Raw genomic sequence first — 24,443 nt, forward strand, 5'->3', positions numbered from 1 at the left:
CTTCACTTACAGACTTGTCAGGCTTTTCACCATCAGGCTCCTTCTCCTCCGGTTTAGCGTCCATTAGCGCCAGCACCGGTTCAGCGCGCCGGTTCTGGGCTGGCGAAGTGCGTGTGTTTCCCGGTGCAAATGAAAACGGACACGCTCTGAACATGTGGCCCACGCGGCCGCATGTGTAACAGGTCAGGCGAGTGGCATAGCAGTTTTGCTCCGAATGAGATATGCTGTTGCAGCGCGGACAACGATCGGGATCCAGCGCGTCCGGTTCGTTCAGTATCTGAAGGTTCCTGCCACCGCGATTGTTGGACGGCTGGAACGGCTTCCTCCCGTTGCCTTGGCTGTACGGTTTTTGGTACGGCATCCTTCCATAGACTTGATTGTTCGGCTTTTGGTACGCCGACTTGCCGTATGCCGAACGCATCTTGTATGCGCTGGAACGAGACGTGCCGGCGACAGTTCGATCGTCACCATATCGCGATGGTCCTGCGATCTCCGGTGATGGGCGTGAGACTGCACGAATCGCATTCACTGGTGCTGCATTAAGTTCCGCTTGCCTCTTGGTCACGTAGTCTTCATTGAGACGGATTGTCTCGATTTCCTTGATCTTCTCGATGAACTCCTGGAGAGTCACTCCTTCTTGCTTCGGGTTCTTTGCTCTACGGTTCATCCACTTAACTGCTTCTGCCCGCACCTTGTGATGCGATGCTCGAACGGCCACCGTGTTCAAAATCTCGTCGAATCGCTGGTCCTCGGAATATCCGCACTGCTGCGCCTCCGTGGCGACTCGTTGGATGAAAGCTTTATCACCTTCCGTCTCGGTTTGGACCATTGTAGCGAGTTTTCTGCGATGAATCATCACGTCCGAAATGGACTCGAAGTGCTTCTTGAGGCGAAACATGGCATTCGCAAAGGGATGCGTGCTTTCATCCGGCGCCTCGTTTGTCGATTCGGTCCCTTTAAGGACCTCCAGAAGTTTCCGGCCGGCCTTTACCTTGAGCACCACCATTTTCATTGCTTCGTCCGTGATGCCAGCGAGCGTGAGCGAATTGACCAGCAGATCTTCCCAGTACTCATAATCTAGCCGTGAAATGTCCTCACCTTCCACACTAGCTTTGCACTCTGGCACGCTGATCGATGAGGCTGACATTTGGTTCATCGAAGTAACAAACTGGGAAGTATCGCACGGCAGACTGTTGTTGATCCTGGACAAGCGTTTTGTGCTGCATCGTCCGGATTGTATGTCGAACTCCTCGCTGTTCACCTCTTCCGATTCGTTCCGGGCCGAGGACAGGCTGGACTGGAGCGCGCGAATGGTTTCTTGGGCCCTTTCCAGTTCCTTTTCGAGCTCAGCGTTGCTCGAGTTTGCAGCCTTCAACTCCTTTTCGAAAGCACTAATTTTGCTGCTTTTCTTCCTGCAATTCAGTTTCAACGATAGGTACCGTTTTAGTTACAATCCTTTTTTTTTTTTTTTTTGACATAGGAATTATATAAGGCGATAACAGTGATTGGCGATCAGCGGTTCTCAATAGTTGCAAAATCATTCATTTACTTTAGATTTTCCTCTTTTTTTTTACGCGTCAACTAAGCCGGCTTTTACTGTCCATTTTCCCACGTGTTAGGCTTTAGGAATCCATTATCATCCAGCTTTTCATACTTTTTTACTGGGAAATTTCCTCGTTTTACTTTTGCCAGCTTTTCATTCTTTTTTGCTGGTCTTTGGTTGAAAGACTTATTTCCATCCAGCTTTTCATCCTTTTTTGCTGGGAATTTCATTTTCATCCAGCTTTTCATTCTTTTTTGCTGGGAATCACACGTGTAGATTTAACACATTTTAATTTAATTTTTTTTCACAATCACTGATATCGCCCCGGCTATTAAAATCGCTATCACTTTTCACTTTTTCTTCATTTTTTTTACCACACTATACTTACTTGGAGGCTACTCCTGCGCCATTGTCGTGTCCTGCTGCTGCACGTTTGCTCGCCATCTTGGGCGACGGCGGAGCTCAACAGCAACTCAACTGTTCGCTTCAGAAATTCGATGTAGAATGACTCGGTTGCTGCGGTTCTCCTTCGGCTGTAGTGAAGAGAGTTCCATTCGTGCTTCTCTCACACTCGCCTTGCCGATCTCTCTCGTGCTCACCATCTCTCGCTCGAAATGATTCTCTCTCACTCACTCCACTTCAAAAGCATACCCATCACACCGTTCTCACATATAATCTCTCTCTCAACACACAATCTCTCATGCTCAATTACTCTCTCACAGTATCGGATCGTGATCCCGTCTTCGGGCTCGTTCGTATTTTCAACCAGTTTCCGGTGCGAGTCTGCGTTTGTCTAGGGGCGCGTTCTTTGCGTTTGTTGAACACGCTGACGAGATTCTAGTAAGATGATTGAAATTAGCCCAAACAGGGGTTTGTTTACACGTTCGTCATGGTTCAGCTAAATATTCAAATTTAGTCGGCAACTTGAGAAATGAACACTTTTTTATTATTATTATTAACTAGGTATATATCCCACACGGGTGACGATGGTCGAGAATGTACGGATGCTTCCTGTTGGGACAACCTAATCAGCGATGGTCCCCACCAGTCCGCACGCCGCTGGACTCGAACTTGGCGTCTGGAACGCCCAGGTCACGACGTCACCACAGCGCATACGTAGAGGAGGTTCCGGTTGTCAAATGGCCATTCCGTGTTTAATTACTTACAAGATAACACGTTGTTTTATTTGTTGGACATAAAGTCTTATTTTGTCCTTGCTTTTAATTTGTTTAATGTTAATTGTCTCTCACGTACGACATCGGCCACCGGGCGTACGTGGTGATACAAAAGTGGCGACTCGGGTTAGTTTTGGCCTAATCTTTACGGGTCCAAGACGACGCCCACGCGGAAACGTAGAAGAATTCGGGGAAGTTCCGAGAGCTCGATGGACGGCGACGAATCCATGAACGGCCAGGTTCCGCCGAACGGTCAGTTGCCGCCGAACGGACAGTTGCCGCCGAACGGACAGTTGCCGCCGAACGGACAGTTGCCGCCGAACGGTCAGTTCGGGCAGCAACCACATGGATTCCGACCTGGGGCAGATCCGTACATGCAGTGGTTCTCGCAGCAGCAGCAAGTCTACGTGACGGAGATGTTCCGCCAGCAGCAGGAGGTTCTCCAGCAGCAACAAGCGGCCATGCAGCAGCAACAGCGAGCGTTCATGGAGCAGCAGGAGCAGCTTCTACGGAACGTCATGACGCGGATCAATGTACAGGTCCCGCCGAACCCGGAGGTCATTCTGGACTCGCTTGCCAACAACATCAAGGAGTTCAGGTATGATCCGGAAAACAACGTCACCTTCGCGGCCTGGTACAATCGTTATGACGAGCTCTTTGCGAACGACGCTAGCCGGCTGGACGATCCGGCCAAGGTGCGCTTGCTGCTCAGGAAGCTGGGGATGTCGGAACACGAGCGGTACACGAGCTACATACTGCCGAAAACAGCTAAGTTTTTCTCGTTCGCGGATACCGTGGCAAAGCTTACGTCACTGTTCGGTACGGCCGAATCGGTGATCAGTCGACGGTACCGCTGCTTGCAGATCATGAAGCAACCTTTGGAGGACTATGTCACCTATGCCTGCCGCATCAACAAAGCTTGCGTTGAATTCGAACTGCCCAAGCTCTCGGAGGAGCAGTTCAAGTGTCTTGTTTTTGTGTGTGGTCTGAAGTCAGAGAAAGACGCAGAAATAAGAACGCGGTTGCTGTGCAGGATCGAGGAGCGAGCAGACATAACACTGGAGCTGATTTCGGAAGAATGCCAACGCCTTCTCAACATTTGGCACGACGCGGCGATGATCGAGGAGCAGGTAGCCGCTGTGCAAGCGTTGGATTCGAAGCCGAAGTTCCCGAGGAAGCAGTTCAAGTCTGGTCCAGCTGGTGATCGCGCGAAGTCCGGTAGAAGTGGTCCAGACACGGCCTGCTGGTTGTGTGGTGGGATGCACTACGCAAGGGACTGCTCGTTCAAGGCGCACGAGTGCACCGACTGTGGACTGGTTGGCCACAAAGAAGGCTACTGCCGGAGCGCTGAGAAAGTCCGGAAGAAGTACGTCTCGACGAAGGTGGTGAAAGTTAACACGTGCAGCGTGGAAGATCGTCGGAAGTACGTGCCAGTCGTGATGAATCGCACCTCTGTGCGGCTGCAACTCGACACCGGGTCCGACATCACCATCATCTCAACGGGAACGTGGCGCAGCATTGGAAGTCCACCGATGTCAACAACTTCCGTCGTGGCAAAAACTGCTACGGGCAAGCCCTTGGGGATCGACGGTGAGTTCTGGTGCGAAATGGTGGTCGGGGGACGAAAGTCTTCTGGTCTGGTTCGAGTGACAAGTCAACCTCTGAATTTGCTGGGCTCTGACATAATTGACAGCTTTGGGCTGTGGTCAGTGCCGCTTGACACCATCTGTCATCTGGTTGAAACGTCAACAACAACAACAACAAATGTTGATGCACTCAAGGCGGAGTTTCCACATTTGTTTTCTGGAGAGTTGGGCTTGTGCGTGAAGACGAAGGTGAAACTTGAGTTGAAGCCGGAAAAATCACCCGTTTTTCGGCCCAAGAGACCGGTTGCTTACGCGATGTACCAAGCTGTGGATGAGGAGTTGGACCGACTCGAACGCTGCAACATAATTTCTCCTGTGGATCTTTTGGAGTGGGCAGCTCCGATCGTGGTGGTACGAAAGGCAAGCGGAGCAGTACGAATCTGTGGAGACTATTCCACGGGGTTGAACGACGCGTTGCAGCCCAACCAGTACCCGTTGCCTCTTCCCCAGGATATTTTTGCTAGTCTGGCCAGTTGTACCGTCTTCAGTCAGATTGACTTGACCGATGCGTACCTGCAGGTGGAGATGGACGAAAGCTCGCGTGCCATGCTCACCGTCAACACGCACCGGGGACTATACCAGTGCAACCGCCTGGCACCTGGAGTAAAGCCAGCACCGGGAGCTTTCCAGCAAGTCATCGACGGGATGCTGTCCGGGCTCGTGAGGACTTGTGGTTATCTCGACGACGTGGTTGTCGGGGTTTGGACGAAGAGGACCATAAGAAAAACCTACGGGCGGTGCTGCAGCGCATAGAGGAGTTTGGTTTCACGATTCGTGCGGAAAAATGTTCGTTCGGTCAGCCGCAAATTCGCTACCTGGGCCATCTTCTTGATCGCCAGGGATTGCGGCCGGATCCAGCCAAGATCGAAGCAATCGCCAATCTCGCCGTTCCGACCGATGTCAGTGGAGTTCGGTCATTTCTGGGAGCCATTAACTACTACGGCAAGTTTGTGGCGAACATGCGCAATTTGCGGTATCCCCTCGACGAGCTGCTGAAGGATGGGAACAAGTTTCGGTGGACGCCGGAATGCCAGCAAGCGTTCGACCGATTCAAGCAGATTCTCAGCTCCGACTTGATGCTGGCCCACTACGATCCGATGCAGGAGATTATTGTCTCGGCCGACGCGTCATCCGTTGGGCTAGGCGCAACCATCAGCCACAAGTACACCGACGGGTCGGTGAAAGTCGTTCAGCATGCAGCTCGGGCGCTGTCGTAGGCGGAACAGGGGTACAGCCAGCCGGACAGAGAGGGTCTAGCCATCATTTTTGCCGTTACCAAGTTCCACAAGATGATCTTCGGTCGCTCGTTCCGGCTCCAGACCGATCACGCGCCGCTGTTGCGGATCTTCGGGTCGCGTAAGGGCATTCCCGTGTATACGGCGAACCGGCTGCAGCGTTACGCGTTGACCCTTTTGCTGTACGATTTCACCATCGAGCACGTCCCGACTGAGAAGTTCGGTCACGCCGACGTGCTGTCACGGCTTATCAGCAACCACGCCAAACCCGACGAGGACTACGTTATTGCTAGCATCACCCTGGACAACGATTTGAGGTCAGTAGTAGTTGACGTAGCAAGTGCCCTTCCTCTCAGTTTTAGGGTTGTGGAGCGTGACACGCAAGTCGACCCGTTGCTGAAGAAGATCTACCGTTACTTGCGCAATGGCTGGCCACAGAAGCACACGATCGTCGACTCGGAAATTTTGCGCTTCTTCGCTCGGCAGGACTCGCTGAGCACTGTGGACGGGTGCGTTTTGTTTGGAGAAAGGCTGGTCATCCCTGAACGGCACCGGCAGCGGTGTCTGCGCCAGCTGCACCAAGGACACCCGGGGATCTCACGCATGAAGGCCATCGCCCGAAGCTATGTCTACTGGCCTTCGATTGACGACGATGTGGAGGCACTTGTGAAGGCGTGCAAGCATTGCGCATCAGCGGCACGATCCCCTCCGCACTCAGCACCAGTTCCGTGGCCTAGACCGACGGGACCATGGAAACGTGTGCACGTGGACTTCGCTGGTCCGATGGAAGGTGCGTACTTTTTGCTGATTGTAGATGCCTACACCAAATGGCCGGAGGTGATTAAGACGAATCGCATCACTTCGGTAGCAACAATCGGCATGCTTCGCAGCGTTTTTGCTCGTCTGGGTATGCCAGAACTGCTGGTCAGCGATAACGGGACACAGTTTACGAGCGCTGAGTTCCTGGAGTTCTGTACAACTAACGGCATCCAGCACCTTACGACGGCCCCGTTTCATCCGCAGTCCAATGGCCAAGCGGAGCGTTTTGTGGATACGTTTAAACGAGCAGTGAAGAAGATTCAGGCGGGGAGGAGCTCAATCGACGAAGCGCTAGACGTCTTCCTGATGACGTATCGAACTACACCGAATCGTCAGGTCGAAGGCGGCGTGTCACCATCTGAAGCCATGTTTGGACGCCGCATCCGAACGAATCTGGAACTGCTCTTGCCACCACCACCAAAACCACCAAGCGAGTCAACGGAGTTGAAAGGTGGTTCCCGGAAGCGACGGTTTGAACCACACGACCTGGTTTACGCGAAGCTGTACAGCGGAAACAAGTGGCACTGGGCGCCTGGCGTTGTTTGCGACCGGGTTGGCCAGGTGATGTATACCGTTTGGGTCGAGGACCGCCGTATGCTCCGATCGCACGCAAATCAGCTTCTCAGTCGTGCAGATTGGGATCCGAGGACAGATGGAGCAGAGAAGCCGAAGTTGCCCCTCGACATCCTGCTGGATTCCTGGAATCTGTCGAAACCAACACCGGCTGCGGACCCAACAACACCGACGGTCTTGGACGCGTCACTACAGTCAGCAAGTCCGGATCAACGCTCGTCACATGGTGTCCCAGAATGCTCGCCATCCATACCAAGATCACCCGAGCAGGTTGCACCACCTGAAAGCGAGCCTGCGTCGCTGGTACCGGGGCTTCGTCGTTCTACACGAGTTCGAAAGAAGCCTCAGCGGTTCAACTCGTACCAGCTCAATTGAGAAGGGGGGATGTTGGGACAACCTAATCAGCGATGGTCCCCACCAGTCCGCACGCCGCTGGACTCGAACTTGGCGTCTGGAACGCCCAGGTCACGACGTCACCACAGCGCATACGTAGAGGAGGTTCCGGTTGTCAAATGGATTCAATAAAGCCATTCCGTGTTTAATTACTTACAAGATAACACGTTGTTTTATTTGTTGGACATAAAGTCTTATTTTGTCCTTGCTTTTAATTTGTTTAATGTTAATTGTCTCTCACGTACGACATCGGCCACCGGGCGTACGTGGTGATACAAAACTTCCGGTTGTCTGAGACTGCGGCGTGCTGCAACCGGCCGCCGACGCACAGGATTCCATCGATGATTCTTGGGTTCAGCGCAGCAATGCGGGAGTTGTTTGGAATCGCGCGATCTCTGGACAAAGCATCGTACTCTTCCGGGAAGCATTCTCGGTGAGCGAGGCGCACCAGCTTCTTCAAAGCGACCTCGAGCTCTTCAGCCGTCAACGGACCAACTCTGCGGCAGTGCTTGTTCGCCGCACGGCTGTTGAAACAGAAGCGGCAGATTACAGCGGTCGTCCGTATTGTCACGGTGTACGATGAATTCGCTGTAAACAGTCTGCATGGCTCGGCGTCATGTTCAACTGCAGCGACAGCGTTGTGTTCCTCCAGTTCTTCGTGGTCGAAGTCTGCTGCGTTTGGCACTTGAGCGTGCGGCCAGTGCTGGTGGTCGAGACTCAGCCAATCGGGTCCGCTAAACCAAAGCTTTGAGTACTGCAGCTGCATCGGTGTCATGCCGCGAGAAATGATGTCAGCTGGGTTCTCTATTCCGGGCACATGGTCCCAAGATCCGCTCTCCGTCAGATGTTGAATCTCGGACACACGGTTGGCCACGAACTGGTTCCATCTGGACGGCAGTGACGCGAGCCAGCAGCGTACGATCATGGAATCTGTCCAGAAGAACGCTTTGCCTCGGAAGTTGATGGCGTTGGCCACCTTCTCGTACAGATGCGCCAGCAGCAGAGCGGACGCCAGCTCCAGGCGGGGAATCGACTGCTTACGCTTCTCCTTCTTCAGGTTCTCGAGCGGTGCGATGCGGGATTTGGAGGCCAGCAAGCGGACGGTGACGTCGCCGTTGGCCGAAACGGTTCGGATGTAGATGCACGCACCGTAAGCGTTGACTGAAGCGTCGCAGAACCCGTGAAGCTGCACAGTCTGGTCATCTGCACCTGTGCCAATCCAGCGGGGTATCGACAGGCTGTCCAGACCGGCTAGATTTCTGCGGTATTCACGCCAGTACTCCTGCAGATCTTCTGGCAGAGCGGCGTCCCAATCCAGTTCCATGCGCCACAGCTTCTGCACGAAGATTTTCGCTTGGACGACGACAGGACCGATCAACCCGTACGGGTCGAAGATCATGGCCATGTCTGAGGCCACGACACGCTTCGTGATCACGGCAACGTCGTTCCACTTTGGCGATCTGAAACGGAAACAGTCCGTACTGGGCTCCCAGACGAGCCCGAGCGTCTTGACGGTTGCGTCAGACGTGTCCAGTTCAAGCAAAGTCCGTTCGTCGCGAAGATGTTCCGGGACGTCGAGCAGGATGTCTCGAGAGTTTGAATGCCACTTTCGCAACGAGAATTCGCCAGATTCCATCAGATCGACCATTTCGGCGACTAGCTCTTTTCCTTCAGCGACCGTGTGCGCACCTGCCAACATGTCGTCAACGTAGAAGTCACGTTTGGGGATCTTGGCAGCGGATGGGTGCGTCTTTTCTCCGATCTCACCGAGTTTTTGCAAGCACTTGGTCGCTAAATACGGCGCAGACGCCGTTCCGTACGTGACAGTGGTCAACTCGTAGATTCGGATGGGTTCGTCCACATTGTCTCTCCAAACAATCCTCTGCAGTCTCTGGTCGTCAGGCTGGACGCGAATCATACGGTACATCTTGGCGATGTCAGCGACGATGGCAACAGCGTGGAGTCGAAAGCGTAGCGCAATGTCCAGTAAATCGTCCTGCACAACTGGTCCCACTGTATCGCGCCGTCCACCCGATATTTTTCAAACACTGGAATTTCTTTTTGATTTTGAGTGAAAACGCGGGCACGATCACTTTTCTTAACTTTTTATTGAAAAGTTTAACGAGTTACAAAAGGTCAAACACCAAAACTGACACTAAACTACTGAACTGAACTCCGAACTGAACTACATACTGAAAAACTGAGCACCGATCGAGATTTTCGATCGCCTTTTATAGTGTCCTCTTCGTTCATTTGAGGACTTTGAAGATCCCCATGTAGCGACCCTCAGTTAATCAGAATATAAATTTAGATTTTTAGTTCGACCAACAGGGAAGAATTTGTCAGAAGTACATTGGTCTTTACAATCAGACGAAGTGCAACATCTTCAGATGCACTCATTAACACATGTTGACACGAGTCAAGTGTTATATTTCTAGGAGCACGTAGGTTAAGATATAAATAAACACAGTAGGAGGATGGAAGGAAAAGCACAAAGCGAAAACAGAAGGGTCATGAACTCTGCCAGGATCCCTGCTGAGAATTTTCGAGCAGAAAGATTTCAAGATCAACGCGGTGTAGTCAAAACGCACGTGGCTGAGCTACTCCCGTAGAGATGAATATTGCGCATGCGCCTTGACTAAAAACGCTTCAGAGTATAAAAGCCTAAGTTAGATTTAGAATCGGGGGAGTTGAAATTAGGAAAGAGTTAAGAGTGGGAGTTGAGAGTTGCAGTTGGAAGATGGAGTTGATTATTCGGTGTAAGTGCTACGATGCACAGATTCAACCAAAATGCCACGGGGCATAGTGAAAAATGTTAAAATAAGATTAAGAAAAATCTAAGAATACATATTTTGGAGTTAAAGTGAAAATGGTGTCGTTCTGTGCTAAAGGAATAAAAATGAAAGAATTCCCAATGATATTAGAGACTAGGCTTACACAAGCTTACACATGTGGTGACAGCGTAAAAGTTTCAATTGAAACAGGAACGTTATTTTCGGACAAGTGAAAAAACCAGTGTCGAACCGCTAGCCAATGCCAAAGGAAACTTTTAGTGACGAGTGAAGATGGCAGTTCAAACGCCAGCCATGATGATTCAAAAAATGTGTCAAACCGCCAGCCAAAACCATGGAAAGCAACTGAAGTTTTGTGAAGCTTAAAAATAACGATCATCGAAAAAAATTTATCGAGCCGCCAGCCAAGGAAATGGGTACATTTTGTGAAGAGTGAAGTTAACAGGCCAAAGCCATGATTATTGAAAAAAAATGTGTCGAAACGCCAGCCACAGCAATGGAGAACATCCCAGCCAAAAAGCCAGCCAAGAGAAATGGGTTCTGGAAACTAATTGTAATGCGAGAACATGACAGTTACGATCATGGAAATATTATGGTAAGTTCAATTAAATTTTATTCTTTGAGTGAATTAGTGCAGTTGTATGTAAGACATCATATTCTTAAATCCAATAGTTTTTTTTAACTTTGAAAAAAATAAAAACAGTCGTGCATCAATTTCAACTTTGGAAAATTAAATATTTTTTCATAAATACGTCATGATTTTATTTGCGTTTTTGTCAAAACTATCAATTTAAAAAAATCATTGATTTTTAGTTTTATAATATATATTTGCGATTATTAAAAGATTCAAAAATGAAAATATTTGACATATTTAGCCAATGTATCATGAAAACGCCAGGCAGAATGTTGTTAAAAAGGAGGAAAAGGTGTGATTTTGCTATGAAAATTTCATAATAAGGAATTCTTGTTTGAACCCAGAAAGCTAACACGCCATATAAAAACATTAAAATAAATGAAAAAAAAAAACTGAATAACATTTAATTTAAAAAAATAATATGATTTTCAAGGTAAGAGAATGAAACTGGCAGTAAGCGTTATTTAAATTTGACGACTTTTTGTCAGACAAGTAATTAAAAAATATCTAATATTTTGAACTTAAGTACGATTTATTGATATCCATTGATGAAGAAAAATAAATTCAGGAGTCCAGAACTGAACTAACAATCCAATCCATCGTTAATCTGACAATTCAAGTTAGAGAAGTAAACAAAAGGCAGGCTTTGTTTTTAAATTTGAATGACACAACTCGATTTATCCAGTATTTTTCTATAAATAATCAAACAAATTTAAAATCAGAAAAAGATCGATAAGATATGCACCCCCACGAGGAGCATTCACAAACTTGAATTATTGATCACATTTAGAATGAACTATTCTGTATTCATTCAATAGAAATAATAATTAATCGCAACATGAGTAAATGATATACTTTTTGCATTGTTTTTATGACTTTTAATATAAACATGTGTATTAGCAACCAAAATTGATTAATTTTTCGTTCCACTCTTTGGAAAACGAGCTGAAATGACAATTGAAATTTAAAGTTTTGATAGTGAAGAACTGTCGATGAAAATTATAATATAGGGATGGTGTGAAAATAACTAAAAAGTTACTAGCACTTTAAGCACGATCAAAGGGAATCTATATCGAAGAAATGGTGAATATACCAAATTATATGAAATGCTGAGAAAGCTCATGAATAAAAAGTGCACCAAAAAGAGTCACAAAAACAAATAATGAAGAAGGAGAAAAGAAGTATAATTTTCGTGTGTTTTTATAACTGTAATTCCTTTTATGAATATGGAATCTCATTCTTAAAGTGGGTTATTTTATATTGTTGATTTTTTCGTATGCAACAAATAAATTTGAGTCGACAGTGTGTTTATTATTGCAACTTTATTAACAATTTGTAGCTTTCAGAGAAAATTATTAATTATCACTAAAAAACGTCTCGAGAGCTGAAGCAGAAATAACAAAACAAAATGGATTTTTTAAATAAGCATAAGCAAACTAAATACAAATCGTAAAAGCATTATCAAGGAAAAGATGGGAAAAATCGTTAGAGGCGTAAAATACGAAGAACAAACTGGACAATTATTCATTGTTTAGTGAAAATTACAAAAGAAACTTATAAAAAAAATAGTGAAATTTACCTAAGAGACTTATAACTCTTGAACAAATCATTTACTCACTGATCAAAGTTGCTTTAATATTCATGGAACAAAATCGGATTTTATCGAGGCAGTGTCAGGAATCTGAAGTTGGTTGGAAAAATCATGTTTATCAAATATCGGAACCAAACAAATTAAGTTTGTCCTTTTCACAAATTGTAATTGTTTATCGCTACCAAATTAAATTAACAATGGAGTTTATGGAATAGATATTATTTCTAAAATGAGAAATATGGTTAATGAACAAGAAGATATGAGAGTAGCGTCAACAATATAACATAAGGTTTAAAAATGTAATCAACCAAATTATCAAGGTTTCAGATTTAAAACAAATCATTCAAGCAGAAGACAATTATCTAAATGGAAAACTTTTAAATATCTTAGATGGTGCAACGATAGGGGGGAGTTTGTGTGCATAATGTGTCACATTTTGCATTTTTATATTTGCTTGCTGGTAAATTAAATTTTTGTGTAGAAGACATAATGCAAGACAAAGGGACGATGAATCAATGTTTGGTATTAAGAGAGGAAGAAGAGTAAGAAAAAGAAGAAGAAGAATGAGGAATATCATAATTGGTAAATTTAGTAGATTCGGTATACAGAAAAAAACAAACATCAAAATTTAAAATAAATTTTTAGTGGCGTCGACAACTTTTTAAAATGAAATATGTTTTAAGATAACGACATACAAATGTTAAACAATTATTAAACTTTAAAACAAAATATTGAAAATTAATGATGGGATGAGGAGTAATTACCCGCAATGTACGAGAGTGTGATATGTGTATGGGTCGAGATAAATGTAATGTTTAATGGAATTCTCTAACAGTTTTGTCAAGTTTTCTACTTTTAGAATTTTAGGACCAGCGGCAACCAACCTATTTTTACCTGGGAAAGGAAAGGGGAAGGTAATTTCGCAGACGAAATTTATTCACTACGCACCCTATCGATTGAAAAAAAGATTCATGGAAATGTGAAATAAAAGTTTACAAAAAGACAAATTTTATCGAAAAATGAAGTTGAAGATTTTCAATTGAGAAAGTGGAGTAAGTATCTAATATTTTGAAAAACTTTTTAGCCAATGCCAAAGTAGATTTAATATTATTAGAGTAAAAAAAAGCATCCAAATAAATTTTAAACTAAAAAAAAAACAATGAGCAGAAGATGCAGGATAGGCTTAGGAAATTATGATTATAATATACTTTGCTACAATAATTAATATTAACTTTAAACAAAAAATTGTAAAATTGATAGGCACTAAGGAAATTATTCAAAAAAACAAATCTGTAACACGACACTACACAAATATGTAAAATCTCACCAACACGAACACAAATATCATCAAACGTTAACATTTGGATACAGCGTCAGCAGCAACATCAACCAGAACATTCAGAACAGCACATTTGGCATCAGCAAATTATTGGAACAGTTTTGCATTCATGAATTGCAGAAATTGAGACAGGAGATGAGTTGATTAAAAATAAAACGGTGGAACATAACATTGATGGAGTGAAATATATGATACAATACAAAGAATGATGATGATGCTAAATTATATTACATGGAATAGTTTTTGTTTGTTCAGTCAGAAGCAGAAACTTCTCAACCGGAAAAATATATCAGAGACTGACAATTAAGGCAAGAGATCTAATGGAAAGGAAAAAGTATGGCAAAATGATGAAACATGATCTGTACACTACAATCAGATCTTATGGAATGGAATGAAAAGTTTCGATTGAGGTCCACGAAAATTTTATCGACTGCAGAACACAAAGAAGGACTGACGCAGATTTCTATGCAATAAGAAAAAGCATCAAGGAAAGGACAAGAAGGAAAATGTATCAAATAATGTTTGGCAGAATTGATCCACTATAGTCAAATCAACAAAGTCAAATGTCTCAATCTATGTAGTTTATTGAATGTTTTCAAGTTTCAAACCAAAAGTCAAGTGAAGAACAACATCGACGAATTATCAAGCCAGCTATTTTATCAATTATATCAACGCAGAGGAGACAACAGAACGTGAACAACAATTATATTTAGTACTCAGATATACAAAAACATATTTTTCAAAATCAACGCTTATCTAGAACCAGCGTTAGGCTTACAGTAGATGATTATCTTAGCAGACAAACATCTAGCTGGGTAGTGTAAGGGTATGTAGCGACCCTCAGTTAATCAGAATATAAATTTAGATTTTTAGTTCGACCAACAGGGAAGAATTTGTCAGAAGTACATTGGTCTTTACAATCAGACGAAGTGCAACATCTTCAGATGCACTCATTAACACATGTTGACACGAGTCAAGTGTTATATTTCTAGGAGCACGTAGGTTAAGATATAAATAAACACAGTAGGAGGATGGAAGGAAAAGCACAAAGCGAAAACAGAAGGGTCATGAACTCTGCCAGGATCCCTGCTGAGAATTTTCGAGCAGAAAGATTTCAAGATCAACGCGGTGTAGTCAAAACGCACGTGGCTGAGCTACTCCCGTAGAGATGAATATTGCGCATGCGCCTTGACTAAAAACGCTTCAGAGTATAAAAGCCTAAGTTAGATTTAGAATCGGGGGAGTTGAAATTAGGAAAGAGTTAAGAGTGGGAGTTGAGAGTTGCAGTTGGAAGATGGAGTTGATTATTCGGTGTAAGTGCTACGATGCACAGATTCAACCAAAATGCCACGGGGCATAGTGAAAAATGTTAAAATAAGATTAAGAAAAATCTAAGAATACATATTTTGGAGTTAAAGTGAAAATGGTGTCGTTCTGTGCTAAAGGAATAAAAATGAAAGAATTCCCAATGATATTAGAGACTAGGCTTACACAAGCTTACACACCCATAATTCCTGGAATCCTTTGGGTTCGGATTTCTTGCCGAGACCTTCTGACCAATCAATTAGCGGGTGAGGTAATTATCCCCTCCATGTCCTAGTTGATTGGTCAACGAGTCAAAACCCGAAGTGTCGCATATTGTCTTTCTTCTCCCTTTCTCTATCTCTCTCTCTCCCTCTGGCATAAGCAAGTGGATTAGATTCGATCTCCTATCGGCTCGCGCATGGGCCATCTGTTTTTGCGCGTGTGAAAACCCGAACGCACAAACGACTTCGCCTCAGCCGGCCCTTCGTTTGATCTTGAAAAGAGAACTGTGAAGTTATGCTAACTGGGCCAAGTTCCCTTGGGGGTAATTTGGCTGTAGACTAATTATGATTTGAGCGACTTCACGGTTCTCTTTAATTTCACCACTGGATGAAATCTCCTCATCATGGATCAAAGTCCAATCGCACATTATTGCGTCGGGGATTTCATCTAAGGTGACAAAAAAGATGTGGGTCGCTACACCACCATGAGCGCATCGTTCAGAGCAACTCCGGTAGACGTGCGACACGAAGCATCAAACACCACGCGAAGCTTCGTAGTGGTGCTGTCCGGCCTCAAGACGCAGTGGTGTGGCAGGTAATACGCTAACTCTCCCCCCGGCCGTGTCGCCGGCAATCCGTTTCATGTGTCCCATGGCTTCGTACTCGTGAATAAAATCACTGTACTGTTGTTTTAGGTCTGGATTCGCTGACAGCCGCTTCTCCAGTCCCAGGAAGCGTTTGATGGCTGTTGATCTGGACTCACCGAGACGCTGGACAGCGTACTTCTTCTTGGGCAGCGTCACAACAAATCTGCCAGTTTCGTCACGAACCGTCGTCTCCTCGAACAGCTGCTCGCACGTGCGAACATTTGGTCCTTCGAGCCGGATCCGAAGGATCCGGTCTGGCCAGGTTCGGGACACTTCGCGAAACGGACAGTTCAGTGCGAAGTGAAGGCCTGCTCGCGAAGAGCGGCCTGAAGTGAACGGTGCAGAAGCGCGCCTGGACAGTTTTGGTGCGTGCTGCGTGTGGACCAACGGACAAAAGTGCACGGAAAATCCGTGAAAAAGTGCCAAAAGTGCAAAAAAATCAAAAGAGCGAGGATCACCACTGGCTCTCATCAGAGATGGGCCAGGGACAGGCAGGGACAAAATTACATTTATTTGTGGATCACATTTAGGCTGGTAAAATTGTGAATTGATCTCTCGCGCGATCAGCTTTCATCATAAGACTTTCTTCTTCTTCTAAACAAAGTCAATGTTATGAATTGAAAGAAGTTCTACCATCGTTATATTCTTTAGTAAGAAAGGCTCTATCTCACCCCAGGTGGGATTAAATCGGGTTTCTGATACTGGTAATGAAAATGATCATTTTAACAGGATTGGCCACACCCGGAGTGGCCATTGCCCTGGGGAAGGTTCTTCCTGGAGGACATTTACGGAAACATACAAATTTGGGCAATATGGGAATCAAAATTCATGGTTTTTGATACTGGTGATGAAAATGGCTATTTTGGCAGGAGTGGCCACACCCGGAGTAACCATTGCCCTGCGGAAGGTTCTACCGGGAGGACATTTACGGAACCATACAAATTTGGGCAATATGGGTATCAAAATTCATGGTTTTTGATACTGGTAATGAAAATGGCCATTTTGGCAGGATTGGCCACACCCGGAGTGGCCATTGCTTCGGGGAAGGTTCTCCCGGGAGGACATTTACGGAACCATACAAATTTGAGCAATATGGGTATCAAAATTCATGGTTTTGATACTGGTGATGAAAATGGCCATTTTGGCAGGATTGGCCACACCCGGAGTGGCCATTGCCCTGAGGGAAGGTTCTACCGGGGACATTTATCGAACCATACGACTTGGGGCAATATGGGTATCAAAATTCATGTTTTTTGATACTGGTAATGAAAATGGCCATTTTGACCGGATTGGCCACACCCGGAGTGGCCATTGCCCTGGGGAAGGTTCTACCGGGAGGACATTTACAGACCCATACATATTTGGGCAATATGGGTATCAAAATTCATGGTTTTTGATACTGTTAATAAAAATGGCCATTTTGGCAGGATTGGCCACACCCGGAGTGGCCATTGCCCTGAGGGAAGGTTCTACCGTTAGGACGTTTACGGAACCAAACAAATTTGGGCAATATGGGTATCAAAATTCATGGTTTTTTATACTGGTAATGAAAATGGCTATTTTGATAGGATTGGCCTCACCCGGAGTGGCCAGTGCCCTGGGGAAGGTTCTATCGGGAGGACATTTACGGAACCATACAAATTGGGGCAATATGGGTATCAAAATTCATGGTTTTGATACTTGTAATGAAAATGGCCATTTTGGCAGGATTGGCCACACTCAGGTGGCCATTGCCCCGGGGAAAGGTTCTCCCGGGAGGACATTTACGGAACCATACAAATTTGGGCAATATGGGTATCAAAATTCATGGTTTTTGATACTGGTGATGAAAATGGCCATTTTGGCAGGATTGGCCACACCCGGAGTGGCCATTGCCTGAGGGAAGAGTCGCACCACTTTTTTTGCTCCTGCAAATTTACTCCGCGCCATCGCAATTCGCGAGTTTCTGTGTGCCTCCGAAAGCCGCCATCGCTGAGGACTTCACCATTGCCGCTAGCCGCTGAATTCACGGTAGGATCCATCCACGGGACTCCGGGGCTTCCGGAGACAACTTTGAAGCGAGCCACCAGCTCGTACATGGTCCTTCGAGCATCAGAAGCAGCAGCAGAAAACTACCGTCAGCGGACCGATAGTGGACCAGTGGAAGAAGTGGAAGTTTTTCGTTCGGCGATTTCGGTGGATTTTCGGCACCAAAAACACAGCTGGCGACGCCGTGGCCTGCATCGAAGGGGAGACTGGATTTCGAGGTCAACTCTAGCGTCACTGAAGAGGTTGGTGGTGCGATTTTTCGGAGGATTTCGTGGAAGGAAGGCAAGCAGCAAGGCGTTTGCTGCGAACTTCGACGGATTTGCAGTGCGAAGGTAAGCGAAGCGGTTCAAACTGTTCCTGTCGAAGGCTGCGATCAGTTGGAGGTCACCGTACGAAGGCGTACCAGCGTTCCGGATCCTGCAGCGTGCCTGGTCAACGGATTACGGAAGCGGATTTCGACGGATCGACTCCAGCGTCGTTCGTAAGTTGAGGAGCAGCTCAAGTAAGTCGCCATTTTCTCACTTACCTCATACAAATACGAACTTTTGCCCGTTTTTGAACGTCCGGGCCAGCAACTTTCGACTGTTTTGACAGCAGTTCGTTAGTTTGCCGAACTTTTGTGGATTTTCCGACCATCCCGATGTCGAATCCACCGTCTCCGAACCATCTCTTGAAGGCGGAGCTTCCGCCTGATATAAAGCTGCACGTGATCGGGTGCGATCATGGGAACGCCTTTCTCGAGCGCGTTCGAAAGTTTTTGGAGGGTTACGATGCGTCCAAATTGGGACAAGCGCAGCTGCGCTTGGAGAAAATGGACGAAACGTACAACGTGTTCATGTCTCAGATTCAAGCCTTGGAACTGGTGAACGACAGCCTTGACCCACTGTTGTCTATTTTTGTGAAAGGAATATTTACTGGGTTATTTTGAATGCACCGTTTTTACGTGTTGCTAACCGTTTTAGAGTACCTCAGAGGCCATGACTAGGGTCTTTATCATGGGCGGTAGCAAAATAGTGCCATTCAGCAAAAACCCCAAAACCTACTTTATTATTATTATTATTATAGTTTATTATTGACACTTGACCATAATTTGGCAAATCTGATTTATGGTTTAAAAGATTTATCATATTAAATCAATTTTTATATTGTGAGCCAGCTCCATTTGATTAAAAGATGATTTTGGTCAAGTTACGTTTAATTTAAAAAAAAAATCCTTGTACGTGAGGACAGCAGCCGTATTGTGGATAAGTGCAGTGCTTCTGGGGACGCGCAGTCCTGTTTTTTCGTGATAATTTTCGTCTCTTTTGTGTGGCTATTTGTGTGCATGAGGTGATTGGTCAGTATAATTGAATAATGCCGTCATAAGTGCAGTGCTTCTGGGGACGCGCAGTCCTGTTTTTTCGTGATAATTTTCGTCTCTTTTGTGTGGGAATAATGTTCCGTCTGTGCAAGCGAATGGTTGCGTGTGTGTGCAAAATGAAAAAAAAAACAAATCAGGATTGTGAGATGGATTTTTGTGGTGTTCTTTTTGTGCTGTATTCGCGATCGTAAAAATCAGGAGTGAGTTGCGCTGTTGCTATAAAACAAGATCGATCATGGAATTTATTTGTATTACTCGGTGAGTTATTGTGTGCTTAAAGCCCTTTCTTCATCATCGCTGGTTGGAAGGCAATTTGACGGTTGAGTTCGTTAGTTTTATCGCGTAAAAAATATTTTGATTCATCAAGAACGTTGTGTGGTGCGCGAGTCTTTTTTTTGTGTTGAAAAGACCTTCCCATAGCTCCGTAGCTCGGAGGGCTCGACGTCGGTTGTTTGTGTGTTAAGCCCTCTCCATAGCATCGTAGCTCGAGAGGCAACGAAAATCAATACCTCATCTAGCTAACAGAAAGAAGATCGGAAGGCATTTGATGGTTGAGTTCGTTGCGTCTATTCCGTAGCAAATTTATGAATTAAATGGTTATATAATTAAAAATCAGACTACGCTATCATTGCAGCATGGCGTTTAACACCTCATTCTATAAATAAACATTATTTGGCTTTATCTTTCCACATCCGGCTGTCTAAGATTAAACCATTTCATTTAAAATTTAACAACAGTTAAACGGGAAATGTCTCATCCGCAGCATCCGATTGTTTGCCTTGAGAATAATATATAAAACCTTTCAACAAACACTACGATTTTGGGTCGCATCATCATCTTCTATGATGAATCCTGACCAAACACCCTATCCTACTAACAAGTTTTCAGGTTCCTGGCGCTCGTGGGGTGTAAGCACAGAGTAAATCAGCTGCCCTAGTAGCAACCTGCGCTAACTAACATTCCCGTCCCTTAAAATCGAGGTCTACAAACTGACATGGCGGGCGCCGTTGGTGGCCAATGACTGTTACCTATTCGCAACTGATCTAGCTTTAGCAATCATGGTGTTTTATCTTTTCAGCGCATTCATACATGCTGTTGATAAGGGAAACACCACTAGATCGTCGAAGCATATAATCAGTAGTGCTGAAAGGATATTACGGTTCTGTTCAGCAACGGAGGGGCAACCATGGGTGATCTCTCATGCTCATGCTCATGCTCAAAAAAAATCCTTGTACGTGAGGACAGCAGCCGTATTGTGTTCCAAGAATCCAAGAATGATAGAAGAAAAAAACGGTGTCGAAATCATCGCAACTAAATTTGGGAAACTAGCCGCTTTGCAGCAGATCAAACTTTGTGATTTTCTTACATTTTCTAGTTTTATACTTTTCAGAAATCCTTTTCCTACTTCTTGTGATCGTCCTTCACTAGAGTACAACGTATCAACAAATTTTATTCATTTTAATTCATATTTTTTACTCAATAATGTATCGTACACTTATTGTTCAGAATTACTAACAAGATTAATTGCATTTTCCTGCTCGCTCCGTCGGAATCCAATTCTCCCCTTTACTGTGTGACGTTATTGATTTCAATCCACCCAGCAGGGCAATTTGGCCAAATCAAAAATCCAAGTATGCAGAAGTTATCTACCAAATTGGTACATATGTCTACCTCGAAGGATTTTTAGTCTACCTCAATAGTTCAATAAGCAAGTAATAATAATAATAAGTAATAATAAGTAGCATTGCCCTGCTGGAAAGATACCTGTTTTCAAGAAAACAACGTCAAATCAACTTCTGAAGTAATACAAAGCAGTCTACCTCCGTTCTACCTAACGAATCTGCAATCAGATTTTTCCTAAACTTCTTATAAGTAGTACTTCTCTTTATACTTAATTTTCAAAGTACTTTATATATCGATTTTGACCATGGCATCGTGTTCCTTGGAAAATTCTAGCCCGATTTGACCAATGAAGGTCCATACTTAAGTTGAAAAATGACGGTTCTGGAGCAAATTAAAGATTGTTAAAAAATGAGCTATCATGCGTCTCCATCAAACAGAATAATTAACCCTTAAGTTCAATATTTCTGCTTTTGAATATTCCTAGCATGTAGCAAGTATTTCTGCTGCAAAATGATGCCACATAATTATTTTATCAAGTTCTACCCCATAAAGAAATAAAGATAGCTAATGAATACTTCTAGAACGAAAAATGGAAATTTTAATACACTTTCAAATAAAAGCAGCCCTGCTGACAATCTGTGGCTCATTCAATGATTGGAGAATGTTGTTCTGATGACTAAGAATAATATTCAGTCATTCTTTCAAATTCTACCTCATTGTAAAATTGTTTTTGAATACATTTATTAAGAAATTCCAACAAATTTCTTAAGAAAATTGCAATTTTAATCAAATTTCAAATAAAAGCAGCCTTGCTGACAATCTGTGGCTCATTAAATGATTGGAGAATGTTTTTCTGATGTCTTAGAATGATATTCAGTCATTCTACCAAATTCTACCTCATTGTAAAATTGTTTTTAAATACATTTATAAAAAAATTCCAACAAATTCCTTAAGAAAATTGCAATTTTAATAAAATTTCTAATAAAAGCAGCCCTGCTGACAATCTGTGGCTCATTCAATGATTGGAGAATGTTTTTCTGATGTCTTAGAATGATATTCAGTCATTCTACCAAATTCTACCTCATTGTAAAATTGTTTTTAAATACAATTTTTAATAAATTCCAACAAATTCCTAAAGAAAATTGCAATTTTAATAAAATTTCAAATAAAAGCAGCCCTGCTGACAATCTGTGGCTCATTCAATGATTGGAGAATGTTGTTCTGATGTCTAAGAATGATATTCAGTCATTCTACCAAATTCTACCTCATTGTAAAATTGTTTTTAAATACATTTATTAAGAAATTCCCACAAATTCCTTAAGAAAATGTGCAATTTTAATAAAATTTCTAATAAAAGCAGCCCTGCTGACAATCTGTGGCTCATTCAATGATTGGAGAATGTTTTTCTGATGTCTTAGAATGATATTCAGTCATTCTACCAAATTCTACCTCATTGTAAAATTGTTTTTAAATACATTTTTTAATAAATTCCAACAAATTCCTTAAGAAAATTGCAATTTTAATAAAATTTCAAATAAAAGCAGCCCTGCTGACAATCTGTGGCTCATTCAATGATTGGAGAATGTTGTTCTGATGTCTTAGAATGATATTCAGTCATTCTACCAAATTCTACCTCATTGTAAAATTGTTTTTAAATACATTTTTTAATAAATTCCAACAAATTCCTTAAGAAAATTGCAATTTTAATAAAATTTCAAATAAAGGCAGCCTTGCTGATAATCTGTGGCTCATTAAATGATTGGAGAATGTTTTTCTGATGTCTTAGAATGATATTCAGTCATTCTACCAAATTCTACCTCATTGTAAAATTGTTTTAAAATACATTTATAAAAAAATTCCCACAAATTCCTTAAGAAAATTGCAATTTTAATAAAATTTCAAATAAAAGCAGCCCTGCTGACAATCTGTGCAATTTTAATAAAATTTCAAATAAAAGCAGCCCTGCAGACAATCTGTGGCTCATTCAATGATTGGAGAATGTTGTTCTGATGTCTTAAAATGATATTCAGTCATTCTACCAAATTCTACCTCATTGTAAAATAGTTTTTGAATACATTTATTAAGAAATTCCAACAAATTTCTTAAGAAAATTGCAATTTTAATAAAATTTCAAATAAAGGCAGCCCTGCTGACAATCTGTGGCTCATTCAATGATTGGAGAATGTTGTTTTGATGACTAAGAATGATATTTAGTCATTCTACCTTATTCATAGATTCATATTTATTTTCATATTCATAGATTGCCAGCAAGGCTGCTTTTATTTGAAATTTTATTAAAATTGCAATTTTCTTTAGGAATTTGTTGGAATTTCTTAATAAATGAGCAGTTCTCTAGGATTTCGGTCATTCGATTTGTTTTGTATTTTTTTAATCCGACTGAAACTTTTTTGGTGCCTTCGGTATGCCCAAAGAAGCACTTTTGCATCATTAGTTTGTCCATATAATTTTCCATACAAATTTGGCAGCTGTCCATACAAAAATGATGTATGAAAATTCAAAAATCTGTATCTTTTGAAGGAATTTTTTTGATCGATTTGGTGTCTTCCGCAAAAATGTAGGTATGGATACAGACTACACTGGAAAAAAATAATACACGGTAAAAAAATTTGGTGATTTTTTTATTTAACTTTTTAACACTAAAACTTGATTTGCAAAAAAACACTATTTTTAATTTTTTTTATTTTTTGATATGTTTTAGAAGACATAAAATGCCAACTTTTCAGAAGTTTCCAGGTTGTGCAAAAAATCATTGACCGAGTTATGAATTTTTTAATCAATACTGATTTTTTCAAAAAATCGAAATTTTGGTCGCAAAACTTTTTCAACTTCATTTTTCGATGTAAAATTGAATTTGCAATCAAAAAGTACATTAGTGAAATTTTGATAAAGTGCACCGTTTTCAAGTTATAGCCATTTTTATGTAATTTTTTCAAAATAGTCGCAGTTTTTCATTTTTTTAAATTAGTGCACATGTTTGCCCACTTTTGAAAAAAATATGTTTGAAAAGCTGAGAAAATTCTCTATATTTTGCTTCATCGGACTTTGTTGATACGACCTTTAGTTGCTGAGATATTACCATGCAAAGGTTTAAAAACAGGAAAATTGATGTTTTCTAAGTCTCACCCAAACAGCCCACCATTTTTCAATGTCGATATCTCAGCAACTAATGGTCCGATTTTCAATGTTAAAATATGAAACATTTGTGAAATTTTCCGATCTTTTCAAAAACAATATTTTTAAAATTTTCAAATCAAGACTAACATTTCAAAAAGGCCAAACATTGAATATTACGCCCTTTTAAAATGTTAGTCTTGATTTGAAAATTTTGAAAATATTTTTTTTGAAAAGATCGGAAAATTTCACAAATGTTTCATATTTTAACATTGATAATCGGACCATTAGTTGCTGAGATATCGACATTAAAAAATGGTGGGCTGTTTGGGTGAGACTTAGAAAACATCAATTTTCCTGTTTTAAACCTTTGCATTGCAATATCTC

The 24,443-nt window shown here is 43.0% G+C and overlaps 3 protein-coding genes across 3 annotated transcripts; 2 read left to right on the forward strand and 1 right to left on the reverse strand.

Moving 5' to 3' along the window:
- Window positions 1-2,927: 2,927 nt before the first annotated feature.
- Window positions 2,928-5,621, forward strand: LOC119769105 (uncharacterized protein K02A2.6-like). The gene is given in 2 exon segments (XM_038261005.1): window positions 2,928-5,058; window positions 5,061-5,621. Coding segments are annotated over 2 exon segments (2,652 nt in total). The 3' UTR covers window positions 5,582-5,621.
- Window positions 5,622-5,653: 32 nt separating this feature from the next.
- LOC119769106 (uncharacterized protein K02A2.6-like) lies at window positions 5,654-7,366 on the forward strand. The gene has a single exon (XM_038261007.1). It carries the CDS (start codon window positions 5,654-5,656, stop codon window positions 7,364-7,366), a length of 1,713 nt encoding a protein of 570 aa, XP_038116935.1.
- LOC119770193 lies at window positions 6,629-15,861 on the reverse strand. Its single transcript, XM_038264639.1, has 2 exons — window positions 15,748-15,861; window positions 6,629-9,395 (listed from the first exon to the last, which is right to left on the reverse strand). Exons 1-2 carry the CDS (start codon window positions 15,751-15,753, stop codon window positions 7,611-7,613), a joined length of 1,791 nt encoding a protein of 596 aa, XP_038120567.1. The 5' UTR covers window positions 15,754-15,861; the 3' UTR covers window positions 6,629-7,610.
- Window positions 15,862-24,443: the final 8,582 nt, after the last annotated feature.

This window comes from Culex quinquefasciatus, chromosome 3, assembly GCF_015732765.1.
Source record: "Culex quinquefasciatus strain JHB chromosome 3, VPISU_Cqui_1.0_pri_paternal, whole genome shotgun sequence".
NCBI classification, from domain to species: domain Eukaryota; kingdom Metazoa; phylum Arthropoda; class Insecta; order Diptera; family Culicidae; genus Culex; species Culex quinquefasciatus.

What these genes read in the sequence shown, in the direction of transcription:
- LOC119769106 (XM_038261007.1), top strand. Translation starts at nt 5,654, where the DNA reads ATGATCTTCGGTCGCTCGTTCCGGCTCCAGACCGATCACGCGCCGCTG.